Source organism: Caloenas nicobarica, chromosome 1, assembly GCF_036013445.1.
Source record: "Caloenas nicobarica isolate bCalNic1 chromosome 1, bCalNic1.hap1, whole genome shotgun sequence".
Classification (NCBI taxonomy): domain Eukaryota; kingdom Metazoa; phylum Chordata; class Aves; order Columbiformes; family Columbidae; genus Caloenas; species Caloenas nicobarica.
The window spans coordinates 15872472-15900216 of record NC_088245.1 but is presented as its reverse complement, the minus strand read 5'-3'; the positions used below and the strand labels follow the sequence as shown (position 1 = coordinate 15900216).

Genomic DNA, 27745 nt, shown 5'->3' with positions numbered 1-27745 from the left:
ATTGCACTACAGCTGGATGAACTTGAGACTGGAAATTCAGCAGTACAAAATACAATGTCATGCAGTTGGGAAATAAGAACTTTTGCTGTAAAACTGGGCGTTCATAAATTACATGATGAATATTAGTTGAGGAAAAGCGAAGTATTAACTGCAGAAGACATTGCTGGGGTTTTACCTGAAATGCCATACATAATTGTGCTCATCCAATGTGAAGAAAACATTACAATCCAGAAGAATGAAAAAAAGTATTTGTCTGAAGGAATGGAGAACCTATCACACCAAAAAAGGCTGTAGAGATTGTCTCAATTAGCCTAGGACAGCGAAGCATGTCTGTAGTTTTCCATTTGTTAACACATCAGGGAGGCGACCACATCAGAAGAGTTATCTAACTTTGGTGTCTTAAATAGTGACCTGGACTTGATAGTTGTGCCTTTCAAACTTTTGTTCGTGTGCCTAAATTGGAACATATTAGCTATAAAAAAAATCATCAAGTCTTTTATGCCATTGCATTAAAAGAATTGTGAGAATGTAGATAGTTGAATGATTAAAAGATTTGGGGAGTACCATCAAAAGCAACCTTCCCTCCCCCCGGTTGTCACAGTTTATAGTGTAATAAAAAAAAAATTACAGTTGCATACAAAACCAAGTAATTTATTTAGAAAATTTAGAACTATTCACTTGTATATTCACAGAAGTATCAGAGTCAGAAAACTAAGCAATTTCTGGTATGAATTTATGTGTAAACATATAAAGAAAACAAATTATTTGATTACAAATAATTGTACTGCACAGATTTGTGAAATTTCCCTTGCAGAACAAATGCAGCTGGTCTGTAATGTTATTATCTTGTTCTAATTTTCACGATTTTCCTCCTATACAAAGATTCTAAGCCAAGTGGCTGTCATGCTTTGATAAGCAACATGCCAGCAGGCAGAAAGGACTGCAAGAGCCCCACTGAGAGAATCTGTTAGCTTTTCTTTGACCTATAAAGTTCCGTTTTGGTATATGACAGGGATTTAGTCTTTTATAGAATTATTATACAGTAGATAAACAAAACTGAATTTAGTTAGGTTGAACTTTCAAGTCTTTTAATTTAGATTCAGCTGCTTGTACTTACTTTAAACCATCTCTTCATTTTACTCTTTCATTCTTTCTGTCATTTTTCTGTTCCAGGTTTCTTTCACTATATGAAGTGTGGAACTTTTCTGAGTTGTAAGTTTAGAAATTTTAAGACTGCAAAAGAAACATTTAATTTAAAAGAGGATACTATGCTGGGCTTCAAGGCCTTGCAGTCTTTAAGCTTGAAAAATGTACTCAAAAGTACAGCTTATGTCGGTTAAGGCAAAAATGTCTATAATTTCTCCCTTCATATTCTTTTGGTCTCAAATTCTTGGTGTTATTTATGAGTAGTTGTTCTGATTTTAGGAGGTTTCACATAAGAGAGGCCCTAGTTTTGCGAACATATTGCTGTGAGCAATTGTCTGGTGAAAAAAAAAATACTGGAATCTTACAATAATCCTCTGTGTAGTAGTGCATTGTAAATAGAATCCAACGTTTGTGGAATCTGGAATATTTTCTGGAGCGAAAAATGCTGACATAAAAATACTAAAATATTATCCTGATCAGAATGTTATGCTGTGTTGAAAATATGCAATATGTGAGTATGACTTATAAGTAGGAACCCAATTAAAACTTTAACAATGTGTTGGCAATTGCAAAATCCAAGTTTACATAGAACTAAAATACTTTCTGTTATCACACGCCATAATGGTCGTTCAGATAATCTAGTACTGCTGAGGTACTTGATAAAACATTAAAAACCTTTTTCTCGTGTTTTGAAGTTATGCGTTCCATCATGTACATCAAGTGGTGGTGAAAACATGTAAAAGGAGTTCCATGCTCAAGAGCAATGTCAACCCAGTCCTGGATGCACTCCAAAGGTGTCTCTTCATATCCTGCAAACATCGCCGGATTTGCTAAGAGTCCTCGAGCCACCATTATACCTTCAAATTGGAAATTAAAGCAGTAAGTTAAATTACAGTTTAAATTTTACATTAGATCTCCCTGTAGATTTTGTATGACACTCCTTAGGACAACCACCCAAAGCTTACAGACAAGCAATGGGAGAACAACAGGGATGATTATTATAGCTGTATCAGAGAAATCCGTTTAACGATCCAAACTTCAGAGTACCTACAATACCTGTCAACGCATTCCACTTGATGACATATCCTGCCAGAAATTTTGAAATGAAACACAGGACACAGAAGCTTTTCTTCCCTACTTCTGAAACTGCAATTCAATACTATTTTGTTTGTATTTGCTACACACACACACAAGCCTGCCTTTTTAACATAAAATTATGATGGAAAGACACAAAGGTAGTAATACGCTAAATTTAGTTATTTTTAGTGCAACTCAGCTGATTCACTGACGTAGAATCCTTCCTCCAGTAAGAGCTCAATGTCTCAATTATATAAATCTCAGGGTTCTTGATCTGCAGTAAATCTTTCTGAAGTGTATTTACAACTATAATCCCAAATTGTCAGATAAATCCATAGAAATTCTGTTGTAATTTTTCTGTGATTAAGAGATTCTGTTTTCCTGCACTGTCAACACATAATCTATCACACTTGGTCTCTTCTTCTCTTCAGCTAGTTTTTATTGTTGGCATCAAACACCAATAGTGTCAAAAGAAACCTGCCACATGAACGTTTCCATGTAACACTAGCTACTGTTCTCTGTCCTGTTATTCTCTAGCGGTGAGATCCAAAGTGTGAAGATACAGATCACCTCTTCAAAACATATACTGAATTTCCATATTGTCTTGAAACCATAGACAGTTGAAGGAATCTATTCTGCCTAAATAACATCAGGGCAATCCTTTACCCCAAAATTCTACGACTGAAGTGTATGATGACATAAATACGTACAGATATGAGAGTGCAAACCCTCACTGTGCCCTTGAAGCTAACCATCTTAACTGTTAAGGATCTGGCTTAGCAATATTTCCTTTTTTCGCCATATTCTAGCTGTAAGAAATCTGCTCCTGTGTGCAGGAAGTAGAGATTTCCAAGTGGAAGTTTACAGTTCTTTAAAAGATGATCAGCTCCATGAAGAGATGGAATGAATATTTGAAATGAACTGAACTCCACTACTGAGTGATGAGACAGCATAATTAAGCAAAGAGCTTTTGTAATTTGCCTTAGAAATCATTATTTGTGGCTTTGAATAACAGTGCTCTAGTGCTCTGATGATTACAAGTGATTCTGTTTATGAGAATCCAAACGCATCTAAAATATCCTCTTTCATTTGTCTCCTCAAAGAGTGAAAAGCACTCAAATCATGTCCTACTTACAGCCAAAATAAATACATTGGAATCTGATTTGCAAGTTAGAAAATAGAGTATATATAATCTTACCATCTGCTCCTGTCAAGTGATGAACATTTTCAGCATCTTTTAAAGTTTTAATGTCTCCATTAGCCACAATAGGTATAGATATGCTTTGTTTAATTATTTTAATTGCATCGTAATGTACAGGCTGATGTCTTTCTTGTACACTTCTCCCATGTACTGTAATCCATGAAACTCCAGTTGCTTCGGCTTTTTGACAAAGGTCAACTGTTCTTTTTAAGTCCTCATGGATCCTAAAATTCCAAGGAATGAAAACATTAGATAGTAAGTAACCTGAACTGTACAAAAAGCCCCCTCCCTAAGGAGGAGTTACCACAGGTTTGTATAACAGTATAAATAAATAAAATACTACTGTTGGAAGATATAGAGGTTTTTTTTGTTTAATAAAGACATATGAGTTTAATGTATTGAAACTACTATTTAATTCAGCACTTCCTAATTAAATCACATCTCTGAAATACACATGGTAAATTTTATAGACATTAAGCAAGGGTGCCCAAAAGATTCTAAAATAAACATCATTATTTTTTCGTATTTTATGAAAAAAAATCCGATTTATACTAGTTCCCCTTTCCTGAAGGACTGCAAACTGAGTTGAAATTTAACTGACAAATATGCAAAAGCCACATGGGATGTGTGGATAAATAGCTGGTGAAGTGGTTTACAGAAGTTTCGGAAGTGATGAAGGGAAGCAGGATATGTTCCTTACAGCAGCTGTGAGGATCAGTTCCCAGCTTTGTTACTCTTCTCTTTATAGCCAATGGCAACCGTGGCCTTCAACAGCCCACAAAGTAAATCCTTAGGACAGTACAGACCATGCATTGCTTTTCTTGTATGGAACCTTAGACCTTTTAGCTTGTGCTTTCATGTCATTTGGATTGCAAGAAAACTCCAGCATCCAGTAGGTTATCTGGGTAAGCCATCAAAGGCTGTGCTGGTTCTACTATCTAAGCCTGGGATTACATGCCCCAGATATTCTTCCACCATCTGGGGTCAAAAAATCTCAGCAGTCTTCACATGTAAGAAAATAATTATAATGTGTAATAACAGAATTATATATATTTAAGTATAATGTAACTATTACACTAATATGTTTCTTTAAAAAAAGTTTAAAGGATTCTTCCATGTACCACGAAGTAGTAAGAAGCACTTAAGTTAGACCTACCTTATTTTAATAGATACTGAAAATCCAGGGTTGTCGATCTGATTCCGTACATGTCTCACCATATCTCGAATAAGCTCTGGTTTATTTATTAAGCAAGCACCATAACCTTCTGACATTGCCCATCTTTAAAATAAAAAGAACACTTGTACTCTACATTTGAAAAAATGCAGACCCATTTCAGTCAAATAGATCAGTTTCTTTCCTTAGGACCTTTAGAATGTGTGTCTGAGTAAACAGAGAGAGTACTGGCTGTAAATCAATGATTCCTTTGCAGTTTGACACCAGCTTTTAGATCCCCGTTCAGTCTCCATTGTGCTGTTAGAACTTTGGACAAGTTACTAATCTCTTCCAGTTCAATTTTCTGTCCACAAAATGGACTCACAAGATAAATTAGCATTTAATCAATGATGGTTTATATCATATATAAAATAGTTTGATGTTTCCTTTTCCATTGGATTATGGATTTCTTCTAAACGGAAAATTACTTTGGATTGAAAAGCAAGATTTTTGGAGTGCAAGTAAGGATATTATTTCAGTAATATTCTGTTTTCCCTCAACTGCAAAACACTTTATTTTGATTGGCAGGAATACTCTTTGCTTTGCCTTAGCAGCACCAGTTTTTTTCTTAAACATTTTTTCTAATAAAGGCAGATTACGTTCACAAAGTTACATTATTTTGAAACCAGCACACACGAGAAATGAAGGATTCAAATGTAAGCATATATTTTTGGCCTAAAAGGAACTTACAGTTTGGCATACTTAACTGTAGTTAGCTTAGAAAAAAAAAATACATTTCCATTCTGAAGTCTGAGATCTCTCCAGAAAAGTTTTCTCAAATACTATAATTTTAGTATTAGAATTTTAAGTCAAGACAACCTAATTAGAATAGACAAATTAAGTATTTTCTTTTGCTTTCCTACATTTATCTTTGAGGTCTTCACTTAGAAAAAGACTGCCTGACAAGCATGTAATAAATAGCTCTTAACTGAACGAGTTAGCAAGAATCTTCATTTGTGCATTACTACTTTGTTTCGCTGTCAAGACAAAATCTTAATCAATTTAAGTGAAAAGTAGATCACTAAGTCACTGTACTTATAAACCTAATAAAAGATAGAAGAAATTATTTTCAGCCCTTCCAGAATAATATAATCTGTATAATCATATTTTAGAGACTATCCTTCACTTGCAGAAGTCTGAGACATCAGGGATTTGCCTCATTATTTTGGGAATTTCCACATCATTTTTCAAAACACTCTACAAATTATTTGCAGCAAGCTCTTTTTGGTAATGCATATTTAACAGCTGTTGAGAAGGGATGGACACTTTCCTTCTGAGCCAACACTCAATATCTCAGAAATGAAAAAAGGCAAGTTGGCAAATACACCTGGTTTTCCCAGTCTCACCATGGTGACAGGCATCTCAGAACATTCAGAACAGTGCCTTGCCACAGAGACATTCCTGACAGGTTAAAAAGCTGTTTCTCTGTCAAAGTCTATTTTTAAGTTAAGACAGAAGTTACTATGAAAATGAAGACCAGCATTCTTTATTCCCAAATGATTTCATCATATTTATCCAGCTTTTTCAAAACTTTACCTCTGAGGACAGCCACAGTTCAGGTCTATTCCATCTGCAAAAGGACAGACGATACGGGCAGCATCACACAAAACCTGTGCTTCTTTAGCAGCAAACTGAACAATCAATGGACGATCACCTACTCCAAAGAAAAGATATTTAGAGATTAAAAAACCCCCAAACAAACAAACAACAAACAAACAAAATAAAAAGAATAAATTCTAAATGTTTAATGTTTGCATATATTGAAAAGCTGTCTGGTGACGCTCCTGGGCTCTAGATGACCCTGCTTGAGCACGGGAGCTGGATAACATGACCTACAGAGGTCCTTCCAAACTCAACTTTTTTTGTGATCCTATGAGCCCTAGATTACAAATAAATACAGGTAGCTGATCAGTGGTTACTAAATGAGTATGTCTATTGAGAGTGGTTGGAATTCAGACAAACACATGTCCTAGGTGGCTGCTGCCTCAACGTATACTTTTTCTGATTGAAACTGGTTAGATGCTTATCTTTCACAAAGATGATATATGAAACTAAGTATTCTTTATTTTTCAGCAGCCATTGTGCTTCCCCTTCTAGCCTGCCCCTTCTTGTCTGCACACTGTGTCTTTGCCGCACTGACACGGCTGTCTGTCTTGCCAGGTGGGAAACTTGCTGTTGTGGTGTAACCTCAGCCAGCAACTCGGCACCACGCAGCCGCCTGCTCACTCCCCCACCCCATGGGATGGGGGAGAGAATCAGAAAAGTGAGAAAACTTGTGGGTTGAGATAAAGACAGTTTAACAGGTAAAGCAAAAGCCATGCACGCAAGCAAAGCAAAGAATTCATTCACTGCTTCCCATGGGCAGGCAGGTGTTCAGCCATGCCCAGGACAACAGGGCTCCATTACATGTAATGGTTACTTGGGAAGACAAATGCCATCACTCCAAATGTCCTGCCCTTCCTTCTTCTTCCCCCCAAATATACACTGAGCATGGCATCTTATGGAATGGAGTATCCCTTTGGCCAGTTTAGGTCAGTTGTCCTGGCTGTGCCCCCTCCCAGCTTCTTGTGCACCTGCAGCTTTCTAAATGAAAAGTGCTTGACTTGTGTCATGTACTGATAAGGATAATGGCTGAAACATTGTGGCAAAACCAGTTCATCAAGCCAGAGGAGATGATACATTCAGTACAAGGTGAATTGCGATTTACACATCAACGACAAGCCACAGCCCAGGCTGGCTGGTCGATACAGGAGGTGGGGGCCGTACTGGAAGGCACATAGCTCCACCTTCTGATATGCCCAGCATGGTACAAAGGGAAAAGCTGAGACCCTCAACATGGCCCGAGACTTGTCAATCTTTCGCAATCGCCCCTTCCTCCCCAGACTTTTCTCTCTTTCACAATAACACCTCCACAAAAGACCAAAAGACCAAGCAGGCAACCCAGAGGGCTATAAAGGCCCACCTTGTGCAAGCACTGGCGGCACCCACCCACCATCCCAAGGACCACTCTGCCCACCAGTCTTGCCACATGAGCCGAACAAGACACCAGAGGACGCCGCACATCGCTGGATCCCAGACTGCGAACTCCATCACACATAAAGCGGAGCCGTAAAGATGGTGAAATCTTTCTCTCTCTTTTCTTTCTTTCCCATACTTCTACCTTTTTTGCTTTCCCTTTTATAAGTAACATAGTGACATAAGATTTGCAGCCCTGCATATGCGGCAAACTTTTTATGTTTACCAATCGAACCTACAATAATGTAAATCCTTCTGCCCCCGAATCATATACCATTTGGACCAAGGTGCAAAATAAAAGCCTTTTTTTTTGCAGACCGTAAGTACAGTGTGTACTGTTTTCCAACGGGGGGGGACCCACGAACCTGAGTCACTTCTCCCCTCACTCATACCGGAGGGCGGGACGTGACAATTTGGTATAAACATTGCTTGTCAACAACCAAAACATCAGTGTATTATCAAGATTCTTCTCGTACTAAATCCGGAACACAGCACTATACCAGCTGCTAGGAAGAAAATTTATCCCAGCTGAAACCAGTACACTTGTTTACAGAACCAACCCTTCAGAAAGGAGCTAAAAACCCCACAGGCTTTACCCTTCCTTATCCCAGCCCATCTTTTTCCCCCTCCTGTGCCAACAAGGCTGCTTTTTATCCACAGTGTGATATGCAGAGCTGGAATGAGAACACATGGACAGAGGCAGCTCTAGCAGCTTTGTCTCAAGGGGGAAACCAAAGTGTCAGTGCTCCTCAACTTGGGTCTGCTGAACTACTTGTGGTTTACTAAGCCCCTGCAGAGAGCCAGATGGTCATTTGGAACATGCTCTCCTCTTTTACAGCTACTGCATTACATTAAAGGCATCTAAAAATATCTCAGTCTTAGCACTCACCGTATAAACAATTGCTGCAGTCAAGAGGAAGTGGAATATCTGAGCCCTGATGGAAAGAAATGATCCAACAAATGCATGAAGCAAGTGCACGAAGCAAGTGCACTTCTGGTACTGAAAAGACCACAAGTGCTTCTGAAGATTTTTCTGTTTTAGTGAAAAATAAATAGTTCTTGAAGTAGTGGAGCTCAAGTCAGAAAGGGCAGCAGTACCCTCTCAATCAAGCTGAGACACTTCTAGAAGTTACCTAAAAATCCAGCAAGCAAAAAACAATCCCTTGTATATTTTCAAAACGGCGTCCGTTTAATACAGAGCCCCAGCTGAAGAGATTTATATTGTTACAGCTAGTATTTTGGAATAATCCCACACTCCTAGTTTTTTGGTTGAGGATTAGGTAATAAAAATACCAAGTCTAGCCATATTAATTTTTTAGCAGCAGCCACAAAGAACATCTACCTCTGCTTGAGAAATATGCAACAAGGAAACATCGATGCTGAAGAAAATGGAAAACAGAAATTACAATTGTAGATTCCAAACCTACTCCAGTAATTAGAATACAAAATCCCAAACAGCCAGGAAGTTAAACAGAAAAACACAGTGAAATTTCACAACCTGTTTTGGAGCTACTTGTTAAAAGCATAAAAACTAACAATGTAAATACTATAATCTTGGCAAAGCTGTCTGAGGCAGAATGTTTTAGAGGTCTATAAAATTAAGGCCAGCATGAAAGAAGTGAATAGTGATAAGATCACAGAATCACAGAATGTTAGGGATTGGAAGGGACCTCAAAAGATCATCTAGTCCAATCCCCCTGCCGGAGCAGGAACACCCAGGTGAGGTTACACAGGAAGGCGTCCAGGCGGGTTTTGAATGTCTCTAGAGAAGGCGAATCCACAACCTCCCTGGGCAGTCCGTTCCAGTGTTCCGTCACCCTCACTGAGAAGAAGTTTCTTCTCACATTTAAGTGGAACCTCTTGTGTTCCAGCTTGAACCCATTACCCCTTGTCTTACTGTTGGTTGTCACCGAGAAGAGCCTGGCTCCATCCTCATGACACCCACCCTTTATATATTTATAAACATTGATGAGGTCACCCCTCAGTCTCCTCTTCTCCAAGCTAAAGAGACCCAGCTCCCTCAGCCTTTCCTCATAAGGGAGATGCTCCACTCCCTTAATCATCAATCAAGATGTTTGAAACACTAGAACATTTCATTTTGCACCCCTTGTTATCAGGCAGCAAAGTTAGAGCATAAAGGAGAATTTCCTCTTTCCCTGTCCCTGCACTCCCCAGTATACACTACATATCTGAGGTGTGAAACTTCAATGCCACAGGCTGTTGAGTAAATTTGAAGTATAAATAAATTCAAAGGGGGAAAACTAGTGGCTGTGTGGAGCTTTGAGCCATATATATTGTCACTTATGTTCTTACTCATTTATTTTTACACATAAAGAATTATTCATGCTTTTTAAAAGTTGAATTCCACTAATAAGAGAGTCTACCTGTGTTTCCCAATGTGACTTCTCTCTGTAATTGCTCTATTTGAATAATGCGCAATAGTAAACAGCCAGTGCCAAAATAACAAAATATACTTCCTCTGCTATTATATATACACTTACGAAACCACCAATTCAGTGGTCTGAATAGATTAAATAATCACATTTCATAGATCCTGCATGCTGATCTTACTAGCACGTTAGCAGCGCTCTCTTCATTCCTGCGGTTGCAGCCTATGCTTGTGTGTTCCTTGTTACACTCTTCTTCTGCAGCCACTTCAGACCAGCAGATCTGTACCGTTATTGTCACATCTTCCCACATATTTCACACCACTTTTATCTTTCGCTTTACAGCCAGGACTCTGTACAACTCCTTATACTCCTTCCTTTTGTATGTGTTTTGGTTATGTTTCTATACCATGCCCAAAGCCTTGCTTCTCCTTATCAACTCCGGCAATGCTTCAACCTCCTGGTCTCTTCTTGCTCCTTTTTATCACCTTCTCAAAATCTCAAGGAGTCCACCAATAGCCCCTCCCACTTTCTATTCCAGCTGATTTGAAACTGCTTCTTTTATCAGTCCTTGATTCCACTGTATCAATGTCTGGTCTACTAATCTTTTCATCTTTAGCAACCCCTTAGTTTTGCTAGAGACCAGAAAACTTTTCCTGGCAAGTTAACTGATCGTCTCTGAAACACACAAGAAACAGCAATTGCTGGGAAAAGAATCTTCCTACCATTCCGTACTGGGTCTGGCTGGGATGGAGTTAATTTTTAACTGTATTTGAAGTTTATTTGTAGAAACCTGTATGGTGCTGTGTTTTGGATTTTGTGACAAAACCAGTGTTGATAATGCACCAGTGCTTTGGCTATTGCTACACAGAACTTGCACAGTGACAAAACCTTTTCTCACTCTGTCTCCTCGTCCCCAGCAAACAGATTGAGGTAGGCAAGAAAATGGGAGTGGACACGGCTGGGACAGCTGACCTCAACTGGCCCAGGGAATATTCCGCACTGTACAACATCAAGTTCAGCAATAATACTGGAGTAGCAAGGGATGAAGAAAGGGGGCTGGGACACAGAAATTGTGTTTCAGGGTGGCTGTCGCTTGCAGACTGGCTGGGCATTGGTCTGCTGGTGTGAGGTGGAAAGTGATTGCCTCTGCACCACTTGTTTTTTTTCCTCCTTCTTTCTTCACTTATTAAACTCTATTTATCTTGACCAAGCAAGTTCTTCTTGCTTTTGCTCTTCCTTTGCTTCTTCACTGCCGGAGGCTGTCCTGAGGAACCCCGTACCCCTGAGGCCCCAGAGGAAGGCAGGACAATGGAGGAGTTTGCCTCGGTTGATGAGGACTGGGTTAAGGACCAATTAAGCAATCTGGACATCCATAAATCCGTGGGTCCAGATGGATGCACCTGTGGGTGCTGAGGGAGCTGGCTGAAGTCATTGCTAGACCACTCTCCATCATCTTTGCTAAGTCGTGGGAAACGGGAGAGTTGCCTGAGGACTGGAGGAAAGCAAATGTCACTCCAGTCTTCAAAAAGGGCAAGAAGGAGGACCCAGGTAACTACAGACCGGTCAGCCTCACCTCCATCCCTGGAAAGGTCATGGTACAGCTTATCCTTGGTGCCATCTCAAGGCATATCAAGGATAAGAGGGTCATTAGGGGCAGTCAACATGGCTTCACCAAGGGGAAGTCGTGCTTGACCAACCTCATAGCCTTTTATGAGGTCATAACCAGGTGGACAGATGATGGCAAAGCAGTGGATGTGGTCTATGTTGACTTCAGTAAAGCATTTGACACAGTCTCCCACAGTATCCTCACAGCTAAACTGAGGAACTGTGGTCTGGACAATCGGGTAGTGAGGTGGACTGTGAACTGGCTGAAGGAAAGAAGCCAGAGAGTCGTGGTCAACGGGGCAGAGTCTAGTTGGAGGCCTGTATCTAGTGGAGTGCCTCAAGGGTTGGTGCTGGGACCAGTACTGTTCAATTTATTAATCAATGACTTGGATGAGGGAATTGAGTGTACTATCAGCAAGTTTGCTGATGATGCCAAACTGGGAGGAGCAGCTGACACGCCAGAAGGCTGTGCTGCCATCCAGTGAGACCTGGACAGGCTGGAGAGTTGGGCGGGGAAAAATTTAATGAAATATAACAAGGGCAAGTGTAGAGTCTTGCATCTGGGCAGGAACAACCCCAGGTTCCAGTATAGGTTGGGGAATGACCTGTTAGAGAGCAGTGTAGGGGAAAGGGACCTGGGGGTCCTGGTGGACAGCAGGATGACCATGAGCCAGCACTGTGCCCTTATGGCCAAGAAGGCCAACGGCATCCTGGGGTGTATTAGAAGGCGGGTGGTTAGTAGGTTGAGAGAGGTTCTCCTCCCCCTCTACTCTGCCCTGGTGAGACCTCATCTGGAATATTGTGTCCTGTTCTGGGCCCCTCAGTTCAAGAAGGACAGGGAACTGCTGGAGAGAGTCCAGCGCAGGGCAACGAAGATGATTTAAGGGAGTGGAGCATCTCCTGTGTGAGGAAAGGCTGAGGAGAAGACTTTAGCTTGGAGAAGACTGAAGGGTGACCTCATTAATGTTCATAAATATGTAAAGGGTGAGTGTCACAAGGATGGAGCCAGGCTTTTCTCGGTGACAACCAGTGATAGGACAAGGGGCAATGGATTCAAACTGGAACATAGGAGGTTCCACTTAAATATGAGAAGAAACTTCTTCACAGTGAGGGTGCCAGAGCACTGGAACAGGCTGCCCAGGGAGGTTGTGGAGTCTCCTTCTCTGGAGACATTCAAAACCCGCCTGGACGCCTTCCTGTGTAACCTCACCTAGGTGTTCCTGCCCTGGCAGGGGGATTGGACTAGATGATCTTTTGAGGTCCCTTCTAATCCCTAACATTCTGTGATTCCTATTCTCCCCCTGTGCTGCTGGGGGGCATGGAGGAGGAACAAGCAAGCAGCTATGTGGGTGCATAGCCACTGGCCAGCTATGTGTGAGCAAACCACTACACATCTAAATCAGTTTGGAGGCCCCGATTTCACATGGAGACAAGATTTTCCACTATTTCATTTAACATACTATCACTTGAGTGTGCTTTCTGTCACTTAGAATATTTCTATGGTTTTACAATCCACCAGATACAGTATACCAAAATTGTTAATGGATGTCAAGTTGTGTGACAGACTTCATTCACTTGGCCAATTTGGCTTATCACCACATAAAACATTCTGACAAGGCAATGATTTATTAAAAAAATACCTTTGTTTGTTGTGAATTCGCTGTCTCTGGCTTTTGCAGATCTCACAAAATCAGCTGCCACTATCATTGGTGTGTAACACAAATCACAACTGTACTTCCTAACCAAGGTTCTGAAAGCCAACCTGCAGACACATGAAAATTAAGAGGCAGATAGTAAAGAATTTTTTCTGATTAGCTACTCTAAAAAGCTGTTCTGATATGAGTACTGTGGGGATGTCCAATTATAATCATAAGATAAAACATGTCCCACACCTATTTTTGTTTCAAATAATTAAAAAAGGTAATAATCTCTGTTTTTCCAGTCAAGATAAACTTCCTCAGACAAAAAAACCTGACATAGTTGGCAGTTACTTACTTTGAATAGCGGACCATAGGGGCACATATTTTTACAACTTGCCCAGAATGAAACAAATCCATGGGATCCTTTACTTGGCATTGTTTAGTTTCTACGATGTCACCAATCATGTATAATTAACAATCCTTTCAGCATCTGGAAAAACAAACAACGTTTGCAGTGTAAGTAATTCAGCTGTTTCTCACGGGCCACACAGCAAAGCATCAGAGCTTAAACTGGACTTGCTTTTTGGTAAAGCATCCTGCAAGAAGTCATAAAACAGTTTGGGCTGGAAGGGACCTTCAGAGGTCACCTAGTCCACCCCTCCTGCAATGAGCAGGGACATCTTCAACTAGATCAGGTTGCTCAGAGCCCCATCCAGCCTGGCCTGGGATGGCTCCAGGGATGGGGCATCTACCACCTCTCTGGGCAACCTGGGCCAGTGTTTCACCACCCTCATTGTAAAAAACTCCTCCCTCGTTTCTAGTCCAAACCTCTCTTCTTTTAGGTTAACACCATTACCCCCTGTCCTGTCGTAACAAGCCCTGCTAAAAAGTTTGTCCCTCCCTTGCGCAGTGTCAGAACACGCCTGTTGCCACCACCAGCTCCGAACCCCGGCCCAGCGCCGGGCGCCCCGCTGCACCTGCTGACACCCGCGGTACCGCCGGTGCGTTCCATTTCTCGCAGCACGGCCCGGTCGGGCCGCCAGGCAGGTCCCGGCTCCGAGCCCGGACCAGGCGCCCCGGGCAGCCCCTGCCCAGCCCTGACCCGCGGGCCGCACGGAGAAAGTTTTTCCTCATGTCCGGCGAGAACCGCCGCTGCCAGGTCCGCTGCCTCCCGCCCTCCCGCTACAGGCCCAGCTCCCTCCGCCTCTCCCCGCACGGCGGGGGCTGCGGCCCGACCACCCCGGCGTGCGCTCGTTCTCGTTTGCCGGAGCTTTCCGGGTGCCGCTGCCGCCACGGCCCGCCCGCTGCCGCCGCCCTCCCTGCGGCCGGCCCCGCTGCCCGCGCCGCTCCCGCCGCCCCCGCCGGGCCGGGCCCCGCGCTCACCACGCGCGCCGCCGCTGCCGCCCGCCCGCCCGCTCGCGGGGCGGCCCCGTTCCGTCGCGCGCCTTCGCCATCATCGCCGCGCGCCGCCGCCCGGGAGTGACGCGCGGGTCCCGGCACCCGCCAGCATGGAGGAGGCGGCGGGCGGCGGCGCGGCCGCGGCCCCGGCCCTCGCCGAGCTGCTGGCGGACGGTGAGGCGCGGCCAGTGGCGGCGGGGTTGCCGCGCGGGGCCGGCGCGGCGGCGGCGGGGGAAGCAGCGCCTGCGTGCGACCCGGCCGGCGGGACCACGTCGGGGGTGCCGTCCCCGAGCAGACGGAGGGTCCTTCGTGAGGGCGGTGTTGGGCCGGGCGGGCAGAGCCGGGGGAGAGGCGGCGGTGCTCGGGACGGGGCGAGGATGGCGGGGAACCCCCGTGCTGTGAAGTGGCGGAAAGTTTCGGCGGCGGGGGCGGGGCGCAGCGCCGGGGAGCCCCCGGTGCGGCACAGGGGCCGTCACAGCGCGGCCCTGCCCGGCCCAGCGTGCCCGGCGGGCCCTGGCTCCTGGCGGGGACTGAAAGTGCTCTGAGAGGAGAGACGGGGGTGCTGTCCGGAAACTCGGGTCTTGCTCGACCCGGAGTCATCACTGCAGTATCATTCCTTAATTTAGTGTTTTTAAACCCATACCGCTGTAAGAGTCTGGCATGATTTCATGGAGTGGCGTCGCATGCCGCTTCGATCCTCTGCAGTCTGAAGGTGACTGGTGCGTGTTTGAAAATGGGTACAGCCTCAACAGCCTCACCCTGGTGACGCTGTAAAGTTTGAAGAAGAAGGTGTCAATGCTTTTTAATGTATTCTACTCAAGAAAAGGATGTCGGGAATAAAGGAACGTGTCTTTTTCACCATTTACAACCCTCCCCTGCCCCCCAGTCATAATCTCCAAACTTGATTGTGGTCTCAAATCGGTGTTTCATTGAATTGTGTGATGTAGAGAACATATACTTTTATATTTGGAGAAACTGAAGGTCAGAGAACTGTATGCTTTAGGTCCATAAATGTTATTTAACTGTTCTGAAGCGCGAAGTTAAAGTCTAAATCTTTTTCAGAATGTTATGCTGACTTCTTCAGAGAAGACTTTGATGTGAAAGCTTATACTTCCCAGTCTATCCATCAGGCTGTGATAGCTGAGCAACTAGCAAAACTTGCCCAAGGTATTAGTCAGTTGGATAAAGAGCTTCATTTACAAGTAAGTTTAAAGCATACCTGTTATTCTGGGATGGTTGATATAAACTAGTCAAAAGCTTAGTAATCTTATGATCTTGTTGCTTCTGAAACTAAAGGCACAACTTGCAGCAAAGCTTGTAATTAATCTGATACTTAACCAAGTCAAGCCCACCCTTAGTACTCCTACCCAGAAGCCATATACTGCTTTGTTTTCAGTTTCTGCAGTTGACCTCTGGGTACATGGAGGTTCTGCCCTTCCTTGTGAGGATCTTCCCTGACTCTTCAAATAAACACGTCAGCTGTCAGAAGCACTGGCCTGTGTGTTGGGATGACAATTGTGAGAAGATAGGGAGTGATTTAAGTTGCACCTTTTCATCCTGTGCTGGAGAGTAGCCTAGGCTCTAAGGCTTACCTTTAGCTGGGCAGATACAACTTTTGTTAGCACACCTCCACACCTTCAGGAAAGCTTTTGAGTTTGGATAGTAGGAGGCTTTTTAATAAAATCTATAGAGACACTGTGCATCCACAGTGGACCTTGCAATGAAAACGCTTGCGAAGTTTGTGTGTGGTTTGAAAACCTTCCTCTCTCCCCCTGCCCCAATTGGTAAACTCTTTGGGAACTAGCTTCTAAATGTCATAAATAGAAAAGAAAATATTTAACATGTGAATATACATTATTACTCTGTGATTATTAAGCTTACATTTACAATTATTATTATACATGAAGGTGTGTTAAAATGTGATTGCTCTGCTGGCTTTAATTAAGGTGTCAGCTACGCTGCAGTTACTGATCCTCTTCTCATTCTGAGCTTGCTGCTTTTGTGAATTAGAACGTGTTCTGGAAACCCTTTAAGGCTTGCTTGCTTTTTCTTGTGTCTACCTAATGCATAATGGGTATGATGATACTTTAATGCCTAATGTAGGAATGATTATGATAATATTATTAGTCCTTTCAGGCTCACATCCCCATTTTTCTATGTTGATTTCTCTATTCCATTTTATTTTTAAGGTTGTTGCAAGACATGAAGACCTGTTGGCCCAAGCAACCGGAATCGAATCCCTGGAAGGTAGATACCGTTATATTGTGCTTACTACTTCTTATAGTGGAGGAAGCACTTTTAATATTTGTTCAGGGAACATCATTCACTGCCAACTTTGGCCCTTAATCTTAAGGCTAGGGATCTTTCTTCTGAGGAGTAACGTGACTTTTTTTTGATGTCAGTAGATGGAGCTCCAGGGAGAAGATTTGGCTGCTACTTCTCTGGAGTAACTAACTCATAGGAAATGTATTTTGATAATCAGTTCTGAGCAACTTTAGCAATCAAATCTTTTTAGCCTTTTAAGGTATTTTTCTAAATAAGCTTAATTTTGTTGCAACATTAACTAATATCCGTTGTTGTAAGTACCAAGTTTGTGCATGTTGCATAAGCATGTGTTGCACAGTTTGCAAATCTTAACCAGAGGCATTAAAACATAATCTTAACTGCATTGAGATAGTCTATGCACGCAAAGATGATGCTTTCAGTTTTGCAAAACTTGCTTATCTCTGCCCTGCTTGTGCTATGTGTGATATATGGTTACTGTAAAAGAAACACTGAGTCAACATTCATAAGAAAAATAAAAAATGGATGTCAATAGAAACTTTAATTGTGAAGTTAGAAACACATATCTCTTGGTATGTTTATGGAGAAAGTAAGTGAAGATGATGGAACTAATTCACAGTATGCACAATCATTTGGATGTGTGAAAGTGAATCTCATTAAATGTTTAAAGTCGATATACCCAACTTGTTGAGTCCTTTCTTTTTTAGGTCTGTGGACTTTATTTTAATGGTACACTGATATGGTATACAGACTCTTTTCTGTTTGTAGGCAGCTCAGTAGATATCTTGAGCTACCTGCTAGCTCAAGATAGGCTAAATAGCATCATCCTGTATCTTATGCAGCAGCTGGAAGGGGTGGATTGCCTTTTCACCCATCCTAATTCTGCCTTCTGGCTAGAGGACTGCTGTATGCTCTACAGCAATGTCATAGATGGAGCAATGTCATGCGACTGGCCCTCCCCCATTATTGCAATGTAGAGTAGAAAATTCAGCCTATTTTGCCAACTTATCTTCATCCTCTGATGTGTGAGAATTGCATGTCTACCATTCCATGTATAAATGTCAGAGAAGTCTTGAGTCTGTCACTAAGCCAAGCTAATAATTCTGAAATATGGAGAAGATGGGAGTTGGCATAATTATACAAAATACGTGAGATACAGTCCCAGAACAGGGCCTGCTGAATAAAACTATTAGCAGTAGTTATGTTTACCTTCCATCTTACTGTATTGGTAGTTTTATCCAATTTAATAATGACATACTTGTAAACAGGGCTTTACAAAAATGTAGTACAATCCTAACAATAACTGGAACAAAAATAATTTCATAGGCTTGAGTATCCGTAACTTGATTAAATTCTCAGCAGGCTGATTCCATATTGCAAAAATGACTGCTACCCTTGACTGCTTTGTTTGCAGTTTAACAAGAAAAGAACAAACATGCTTGTAGGCTTTCTTTGTGCTGATTTGCCAAACAAATCTGGAACAAACATGATTAGGGTAGTTTGCTCTGTTTGTAATCTAAATTAGATGACCTCATGATGACATTGCTACCTTAATTTTTGCTAAAGATGTTTATGCACAGGAAGAAAACTTTGAAATAGAATTTATTATCTTCTCAGTCCTCTTTGTTGGTTTCTCTGAACTGTCTGGTCACTATGTTAAATAGTGTTAAATAGTTTGTGCCATTTTTCTGTATCATGTTCAGGTGTTTGTAGCAGGTTATATGCCTTTGAACAGCAGTCCTGATCATCATACTCTTAGAAAGCAACATGCTTTAAATATTGTTTGAAACTTAACACAGGATGAATTTCAGAGTGGTATTTCTTCTATAGGTTTGTGTTCTTTACCAATAATTTTTCCATAGCATTCTAAGTGACCTACTACATGCTCAGTTTATTTCCAAATATGTTGTGTTTTACTCATTTCAATCTGTTTGAATGCTTTGCTGCAAGGGGGGGAAACTTTTTTTTATGCTAAAGTAGTCTGCAGTAGTTACTATGACTTGAAGAATACTTCTTCCTATAACTTACAAGTGTTCCATGTAAAAAAAAATCTATTTTGCAGGTGTCCTCCAAATGATGCAGACTAGGATTGGTGCTCTACAAAGTACTGTTGATAGGTATACCATTCATTATGTGATTAGAAAGTATAAATTCTTAATTGTTCTATGATGTTATTAATACTGCTATAAATAAATTTATCTTTTTATTTTTAGAATTAGAGTCAAAATTGTTGACCCCTACAACAAAATAGTGTCTCGCACAGCTCAGCTAGCAAAACTTCAAGTAAGTTGTATTAAAAAGGTATTTAAAAAAATCTTTTTGAACGTGTGTTGCTTCTCAATTGTCAGACGTGGCCGGAATTTTCATACTCCAGTACCGGGTAGTTCGTTGTTAGTACTTCTCAGTAAAAATCAGTGTTTGTGTGTCTCCTCATGAGCTTTTGTGAAGTGCTTTTTATTGCAAAGTAGGAAACTGACCTTTACATTACTTAAGTGAGTTTTTGTAGAGATGGAAGGAAGAGGGAAGGGTTATCTGAGTACAGATTAATTAAATTCTCATTACTGTTTGTGTAATTTAATGTTATGGTACTGTTGTGTAGAAGGGGCGTTTCTCCTCTAAGTGAATGCATGCTTGACTGCAGCTTAGTAAAGAGTTTGGGAGTTAATTCTTTCAAAACAGTCAAGATGCAATTTACAGTGCCAGTTGTTCTGGAGTTTTATAAGCCCAGGTATATACTTGTCCCTGACTTTTGACTCTAAGTGGAGACTACAGGAGAATGTAGATTTCTGTTAGAGGATAGCAGTGGGAGAACGCTTATCACAGCGATGGTAAGATAAGTGTCAAACACTTCCATTTTTAATTTTCTATTAGTTGAAAACAATTCCATAGATCTTCAGTCATGTAGCTGCTTTCTATTCAGTTTATGGTTTGAAAAGCAACACAACTCCAAATCCACAAGTGTTTAATGAATTATTGTTTGAACTGTTGTCTTCACAAGTTTACCTTGGCTTTGCAGAGCTAGGAATTTATCTTTCAGTAGCTGACATTAGAGCTGTGGGTATACACTCCAGCAGATTGCCATCTGCAGGTGGCTGCTGTCGCTGTCGTACAGCAGAGTAGATGAAGCTGCAAACTGTTGTGCAGTTTCCAGTCTGGAGGTTGCTGGAGCAGCTGCACTAGTATCTTGGCTGAACTTCTATTTTCTGCATTACTTCCAGTAGCAGTGAAGTTCAGCAGGGCTTGACACTGTTCAGCCACTTTGTCCAGCTGCTTCTCCTGTTCCTTTCAACTCCAGTTGTTACTGTTTATGCCACTGGGCAAAACTTCTGTGACTTACATGTGGCAGGTTAGGTGCAGTTCTTTTTTGTTTTCTGGTGTATGTTGCAGCTGTGGAAAGGGTTATGGGAATTTGGAGCTAAAGATGAAGATCATTTCTGTCCTGGCTTATTCAAAATCAAACTGCAGAAGGATGTCCGAGAAGAATGAGTCCCTGAACTTAGAAAATGTTTCTTGGATGCTGTTTGCTTCCTCTTCGCTATAGCCGAGTTACATGGATTTTCCTGTGATGTGAAAGCAACGTGCATCCAGGGTCAGCATTACTCAGCACATGCCAGGGAATTTGTAATATTTGGCTTTTCTTAGCTGTAAGTCAGAAAAAAGATGTGCAGGGTAACGGGAGCCTGCTAAGCTACCCTTCCTAGCATCCAAATCCACTTGCCTCAATGTAGAAAGACGAATGATCATTCCAGCTTCTCTGCCAGTGAGAGTCCATCCTTGGCATGAGAGCTGCTGTCCCTTCTTGCGCTGGCAGATAGATAATGAGTGCTCTATGTTGCACTACGCTGCTGGGACAAGTTGAGGGTCAGGACCTCTGAATTATGAAATGAAGCTGGACTTATGGAGAACTGAGTCAATAGGCCTCAGTCTTCCTGCCTCTCCAAGAGGCTCTGCTCTGGTGTCTCTTTACCTGGCTGACTTGTTTGTTCAGGAAGGAGGGGCAACAGCGCAGCAAACAATTCATTTCCTGATGGTGGCAGGGCTTATGACATGGAATTGCTCAAAACGCTGTCAAAATCTGTAGGACTGGCAGGTATGTTTTGCTGACCACTGTGGTGTTTAAGGGTCTCTTGTACCCATGATGGTATTATTTCAGTGCTTCTCCATTGATTGCTGTGGGACTGCTCACAAACTGAAGGAATATTTGGCTTCCATAAAGCTGGATTTTGCCATCCTTAATTGTTTTTAATATAGTCTGGCTTTTTCATAAACATTCTCACTGCAAATTCATTGTCAAACTTCAAATCTAGTCCTGAATTCTAAATCTCTGCTGTGTGCTTGTGTATATTATGTCTCGTTCTGCTCTTACAGCTTCATGACATCCCAAGGGAGCAACAGACTCACAAAGCTTACTTCCTACTTTAAATCATGCTGTCCTCTACTGAGTCTTCCCAGAGTAGATCACAAGCTAAATGGGAATATTTAACAGCTGAAATATGTAGACAGAGAGTTTGTCCTTCAGAGGGTTATTTTCTGTGCAGCTCTGTTTAAATAAGTGTTTCTACATGCTCTGTTAATTGGATATCTTGGTGTTTAAAAATCCTTATAATAGCCAAAATTTTAAAAACCTTTTTTAAAAATAATAATTCTGTATTTTAAACTTATTCTCTCTTTAAAAGGTTCACCAGTAGCAGATTTCATCCTGGTGCTACGATAACTAAATAGTAAATGTAGTCTGAAGATAGTGGACTGTCTCATCTTTCCTCAGGCTTCTGTTACGTATACATTCAATTACATTATGATCTAGCAGATATATGCAGTTGCATGTATGAGTTACGCACTGGCACATTTTCAAGTGGTCTTGTCCTGATAATTAAGTCTTCTTTCAAGAATTTCTTAACATTAATTTGAGATTAAAAGCAAGAGGCTTTTTGATTTCTTGAATTGTAGAAATAATATCTGTTAGTGTTGATATTGATATGTTGCTTTAAATTTCGGGAGATACCTAACGTGATCTCCATTAAAATTGGGTTTTATTTTTAATTGTACTAAAACCACTGGGACTAGCTCAGGCTTTTGGCCTCTTCCAAATTAATTCTTGCTTGAACAGTGGAATTCATTCCTTCTTGGATAAAAGCCTCTCCTCTAGAAAAGCATACTGTACCAACTTCAGGAAAGGGATGTTTCAGGAATTGATTCAGACTTCTGTTGTGCAGGTGGGCAGGTTAGAGGATCTAGCGTTTGTGAACAACTCCAATATTAGAAAAACATTTTTATTTCCATTACACGGTCCTCATATATTGCATTCTTTTACAGTGACTAAGAGTTTTATTAAGTCAAACAACTCATGTATATGGAAATACTTGGGTGAAACAGAATCTTTGTCGAGGGCACAATGCAGTAGCAATCACTGTGAAGTTGAGTGTATCTTCAGTGTCTTTGGATTTTTCTCCTCCTAATTCATTGGGCCAGAAGTTCACTCATGTGTCTAAATATACTTTTCCCCATCTCTTATTGAGTTTGATAGGCCTTTTAAAAGCTTGTTTCTTGGGATAGCAGATAAGGAAAAGAAATAATCTTTGGCATATGAAGTAAAAGAAGCCCAGAAGATAACTGAAGTTGAATCCCTAGGGAAAACCACACAGTTTGTGGATGAGAGAGTAATTAAATTTGAACAAAGTAGTAATAGTATGCCCTCTTATTTGGCGAAGCAGAGTGAGCTATATAAAAAGCTATTTTTGATTCATCTTGCAGAAATTTAGTTCACTGATATGAAAGTGATATGTGGATCAAGATTTTTCTAATTAGAGGAATGAATTAATAAAAACGAATATGTTAATCTCTCAAAGTAGGATAAGCCCCATTACCATTAGGTCCTCCCTAATGGTAATAGAAATCATGTGGTTAAGTTGTCTTAGAGTGCTTAGGAAACTTGCACTGCAGACTATGTGGTACAGAGCCAAAGGCGGTGAGAGTAAGTGTGCTTTTGGTGATTTTCCTCAGTGGGGCTTCTTCTGATTTTTCCTTTTTGTTCTGTCTAGATGTTTAATAAAATTAAACTATAAATCTTTGTGATTTGATTGGTTTGTGCTGACACAGGAAAGAGACTGACGAGTTGTGCAGTCCACTGAATATTGACTGTACTGAAATCCACATACTTTTGTAACTTCTCCTGAGTCACATTTCTGAATTCTAGTTTAGATCTTACTCACTCCAGAATGTTGCTGCTCCTATAGCCTGTACCTCCTAACACCAGTGGCCCAACCCAGCCCTAGAGGAACTCTACACTTGATGTGACTCTTACTGTTTGTCTGTCTTGATTATTTACTATGTAGGAGGAGAAAACCTCTTTCAAGGTCTTAGTTGAGTGAAAAATTAATAAACTATTATGTTTGATTCAGATGTCAGCAATGCCTTTATTCTACATTGTTGCTAATGAAAATATACACAAATGTATCCTGAATATTTACATATGCATCCTTCTTCTTAATTTTTAGCCAAGAATGCTATGTATTTTAATAAACCTATGAAAGAATGTGAACTAACAATTGGCTGAATGAAGGTGACTGGCCTTATGAAAGTTTTGCTCAAGATGAGTTTTTACATGTATTTCTGCTGTAAGACTCAATATCTGTAATAATTTAGCCTTTAAGTTTTATTGTCTTCTGAAGGGTGTGCTGCCATTTTGCTTATTTTGGATCAATATTTGATTGGCAAGGCCAACTTCTTAATTTTACTAAAGCTTACAGAGGGGACGAGTACTGAGGAGAGATGCACTATATAAAATAAAGCTCACTTCTAGTTAGAAATAGAACATGTCTCTCATAGGGTTTCGAGGTTCCTTTTTTTTTTTTTTTTTACTAGTAACGACAGCAAACTCTCAGTAGCCCTGAGAATGGAATTACCAGCTTTAGAAATTATTGGTCTATATTTCATAAAATCATGTTAAAAAGTCCTGAAAAAAGGTATTTCAGTGTTCTAAAGTTCCTTGGTTTTATTCACATTCATATTTCCTTTTTTGGTTAAAATATTTCCATATTTGAGGCCTAATTTTATGTGATCATAATGTACTGATAATATCCCCTAATGCTGTTATTTCTCTGCAGGCTGCCTGTGACTTGCTGCGGAGGATAATACGCATCTTGTATCTCAGTAAGAGGCTTCAAGGACAACTGCAAGGAGGAAGCAGAGAGATAACAAAAGCTGCCCAGAGTCTCAATGAGCTTGGTGAGTCCTTCTTAGTTCCTTTTAGAGGCATTTTTAGCTTGCGTTCCTGTGACTCACACTACTGTTTGACTTGAAAAACAAAGAAACCCCCAAAACTTTTTACTGTGGTTCTTGCTGTCTGCTTCCTGATTGGAACTGAGAAATGGCATATACAGAACTCATTAGTACTTTCAGTTTTTTCATATGACTTCTCTAGATAAGGGTATTTAATAACATGAAAATTGTATGATAATAACATGTTATTTTGGGCAACAATTTTTTTGTGACAAAATTAATTTCTTATTGGTTTGTGTTTGTATAAAATGCCTTCAGAGGCAGCAGATATATATTGAGCTTTGGGAAGAAATTGCACTACGATAAGGCACAGTTTGAATTACAGTTTATATCCTAAAAGAAAATTATTAGCTGTGTGACCTTTATGAAAGCCATATGTGATATGATATACAGATACCTAACCTGATTCAGACACTGGAATCATTCTGCTGCAGTAGCGACTAATTTATCCTGTATTTTATTGGCTTCTAGGAAGAATGATGAGATAGTTCTCATGTGGCTCATGTTAGATCTCTAGATTGTTTTCCATTCTTGAGCTAACTCGGGTACTTCCAGAGTGCGCTGCAGGATGCAGGGAGGAGCATCCTCCTTCAGCTTGGAGATCAGCCCTTGGTGTTGGATATGGTGTTGCCAGCTGTTTCTCCTTTGATTTAATGGTATTCAAATTTAAGCTTCCAAAAATAGGTTGCGGGAAGGCTGAACTAGCAATCATTCAGAATCATCCTGAGGTTTATTGTCCATATTTGTCACTGCTCTTTTTATAGCGTGTAATCAAAAAATTATTAGACAATGACCTAGTCTTATAATTAGCAGATGCTGTGTTGCAGATGGAAAATTTTTATATTTATTTAATATATTAGTTTGACTGCAGTACTTAAGCATTAATTGTAGCATTCTGAGATAGAATATTTTTTCTAATTTTCTATTTTTTTCTGGTTTTTTATTTTCTTTCCGTTTTGGTCTCCCTTCACGTCTTCAGAATATATAAAGTAATACTGTCTTTTAACTATCAGAATTACAAGTCTTGTGGGATTAATCTGAATGCTAGATCCTGTTCAAAAAATTAGTACAACTTAATGGCAAAATCTGAGATGCTGATCTTGTGGAGTTTTTAGGATTTCTTTCTTTTAAAGAAAATGCCTTTTATTACTCTCCTCCTCCTCTTCATTCTTTTCCTTTCACCATTAAAAAAAAAAAAAAAAAAGAGCTTGCACCTTCCTTTGTTAAAGTGTGATGGTCTTTTGAAACATAGAATGGTTTGGGTTGGAAGGGACCTTGAGGATCATCTAGTCCAACCCCCTGCCATGGGCAGGGACACCTTCCACTAGACCAGGTTGCTCAAAGCACCGTCCAGCCTGGCCCTGAACACTGCCAGGGATGGGGCATCCACAGCTTCTCTGGGCAGCCTGTTCCAGTACCCCACCACCCTCAGGGTGAAAAACTTCTTCCTTATATCTAATCCAAATCTACCCTATCTCAATTTAACAGCATTCCCCCTTGTCCTATCACTACATGCCCCTGTAAAAAGTACCTCTCCAGATTTCTTGCAGGTCCCCTTTAGGTACTGGGTGGCTGCTATAAGGTCCTCACAGAGCCTTCTCCAGGCTGAACAACCCCAGCTCTCTCAACCTGTCTTCCTGTTTTCAAATACTTGGTCTTTTCCTGAAGCTTAGAGAAGTCTGAGTAATTATTATTGTTAAAGATGAAGGGAAGCATGTCCCCTTAGAAAGCCATTTTGAGTTTCATCCTGTAGTCCATAGGGGAGAGCCAAGGCTTGTGGTCCTTAATTTAATCTTTAATTAATCCTTAATTCTGGATAGTTTATGACCAGGTAAAATACCTTGTCTACTGTCATTTCTTTCTCCTTCTCTTTCCCTGATATCTCTTCCTTTCTTCTCTCTTACCTCTCTGTCTGCATTCTTCCTGCATTTTTTGGCTGTCTGTTCTTTGTGTTATCCTCTGCTGCCCACCTGATGCAAATTCTCGTTGCCTCCAGCTGGCCGTGGCACCCAGCACCCAAGGGGTGGGAACACCCCACTGAGGAGTGGCTGATGTGGTGGGTTACTGGGTGACTCTGTTTGGAGGGAACGAAGGTGCACAGTAGCTGGAGTTAACACTGGGCTCAGGGTCCTGCAGCGGCAGTCAGAAGGAGGGGAATGTGTTGCAGGGAGGCTGGATTTGGGGGTGTGGCTGGGGCAGCATTGTTGTGCACTTCTGGCCTTGGAAAGCATTGGGATGTGTGCAAGACCTGGGGAGTGGTGGTGACAGCAGCATGAGGCAGGAGAGCAGTGAGGCTGTGGTGACTTGGGGTGAGGTTGAGGAAATGCTGTGCTTCAGAAAGATGGGAAATGTGATGGTGCTGGAAGGGTGGGAAGCGTAGGGACAAGACACTGGGCACTGGTTATTCAGTGGTGAGATGCAAAAGCTTTGGGAGTACTTGGGAGGTACTACTACATCTGATGGTAGTATATAGGTGGTAGACCTGAGTGGTGTGAAAGCCTGGTATTGGATAGGGGGCTCTGTGTTGTGGAGGCTTGCTTTTGAATTGGGGATCATGGCCAGTATTAATATTAGTTTGTGAGTTTAGTCAGATATTTTTGAATATCCCTTTTGTCTCTCATTCAGGGAAAAATTCTTCCCATTGTTTGTTACCTTTCTGTTGTGCGTGTGGTCCAATGTAATTTCTGCTCTGTTGAAATCAGCAGCACTGTGTTATTACTGTGAAAGCTTTGCACTTTTTATGGTATAATATACCTTTTATTGCTTACAGGTTATTCTGGGTAGAATCTTGGGATAACTGGCCATTTTTTTTTATCTACTGTTATACTCGGTGTGTATGTTTGGGGGACACAAATGTGTGTGTGCCCATTTAGGTGTATGTATTCAATGTATATTTCCTCTGCAGGTCTGTATTAGTTCACTTACAGCTTTTACTTAGTTGTGCCTTGAAGTTCATTTTGCAGTGATGGGAAAAGATATAAAAAAATATAAAATCTTGGGATTGTATAGAAACATGGGTCAGTCAGGGGAACTACAAAAAACACTAGCTTTTGTTGCAAAGTGGTTTTTTATTGGACACTTTTTTAAGTTGCTAGTAGCCTGCAGATCTCCAGCTTCAGTGGATGATGTTAGGAACTTTACTTTGAAAGCATTTGGTAATATTTTCACTACTTAAAACTAAAGTAGATGTAAAATTCCTCTGTGTTGGACTTTTACATTCTTTGAAGTTAACTTCCCACTTTGGCGCAGTAAGAAGAAACAATTCCCTATGTAATTTTTAGAGATTAAATGTGATTAATGTGTGTGTGTATATATATATATAAAACCCCAAACTTTCTTCTGCAACTCCTCCACCTCTGTTGTGGTTTAATCAGGCAGGCAGCTAAACACCACATAGCCATTCGTTCACTGCCCCTGCCGGTGGGATGGGGGAGAGAATCGGAAAAAAATGTAAACCTCATGGATTGAGATAAAGATAGCTTAATAGGACAGAAAAGGG

At 41.1% G+C, this 27745-nt stretch overlaps 2 protein-coding genes across 2 annotated transcripts in view; one reads left to right on the top strand and one right to left on the bottom strand.

The window, feature by feature from the left end:
* Positions 1-673: 673 nt before the first annotated feature.
* On the bottom strand, positions 674-14740 carry DUS4L (dihydrouridine synthase 4 like). The gene is made up of 7 exons (XM_065658676.1): positions 14671-14740; positions 13643-13777; positions 13288-13409; positions 6174-6291; positions 4581-4703; positions 3422-3648; positions 674-2003 (listed from the first exon to the last, which is right to left on the bottom strand). The coding sequence occupies exons 2-7, from the start codon at positions 13750-13752 to the stop codon at positions 1756-1758; spliced, it is 948 nt and encodes a 315-aa protein (XP_065514748.1). The 5' UTR covers positions 13753-13777; positions 14671-14740; the 3' UTR covers positions 674-1755.
* A 26-nt stretch (positions 14741-14766) lies between these two features.
* COG5 (component of oligomeric golgi complex 5) overlaps positions 14767-27745 on the top strand; it is a 186545-nt gene continuing 173566 nt past the window's right edge. The window contains exons 1-6 of the mRNA XM_065658674.1: positions 14767-14859; positions 15748-15887; positions 16875-16932; positions 19031-19085; positions 19182-19251; positions 24072-24192. Of these exons, the coding sequence (XP_065514746.1) occupies positions 14796-14859; positions 15748-15887; positions 16875-16932; positions 19031-19085; positions 19182-19251; positions 24072-24192 (508 nt within the window). The 5' untranslated portion in view covers positions 14767-14795. The remainder of the gene's footprint in view (positions 14860-15747; positions 15888-16874; positions 16933-19030; positions 19086-19181; positions 19252-24071; positions 24193-27745) is intronic.

Excerpts from the sequence above, each read along its gene's own strand:
- DUS4L (XM_065658676.1), bottom strand. The coding sequence starts at position 13,752 with ATGATTGGTGACATCGTAGAAACTAAACAATGCCAAGTAAAGGATCCC. Across the intron at positions 13,410-13,642 it reads CCTATGGTCCGCTATTCAAA|GTTGGCTTTCAGAACCTTGG; the intron begins GTAAGTAACTGC and ends ATGTGTCTGCAG. Across the intron at positions 6,292-13,287 it reads CGAATTCACAACAAACAAAG|GTGATCGTCCATTGATTGTT; the intron begins GTATTTTTTTAA and ends TCTTTGGAGTAG.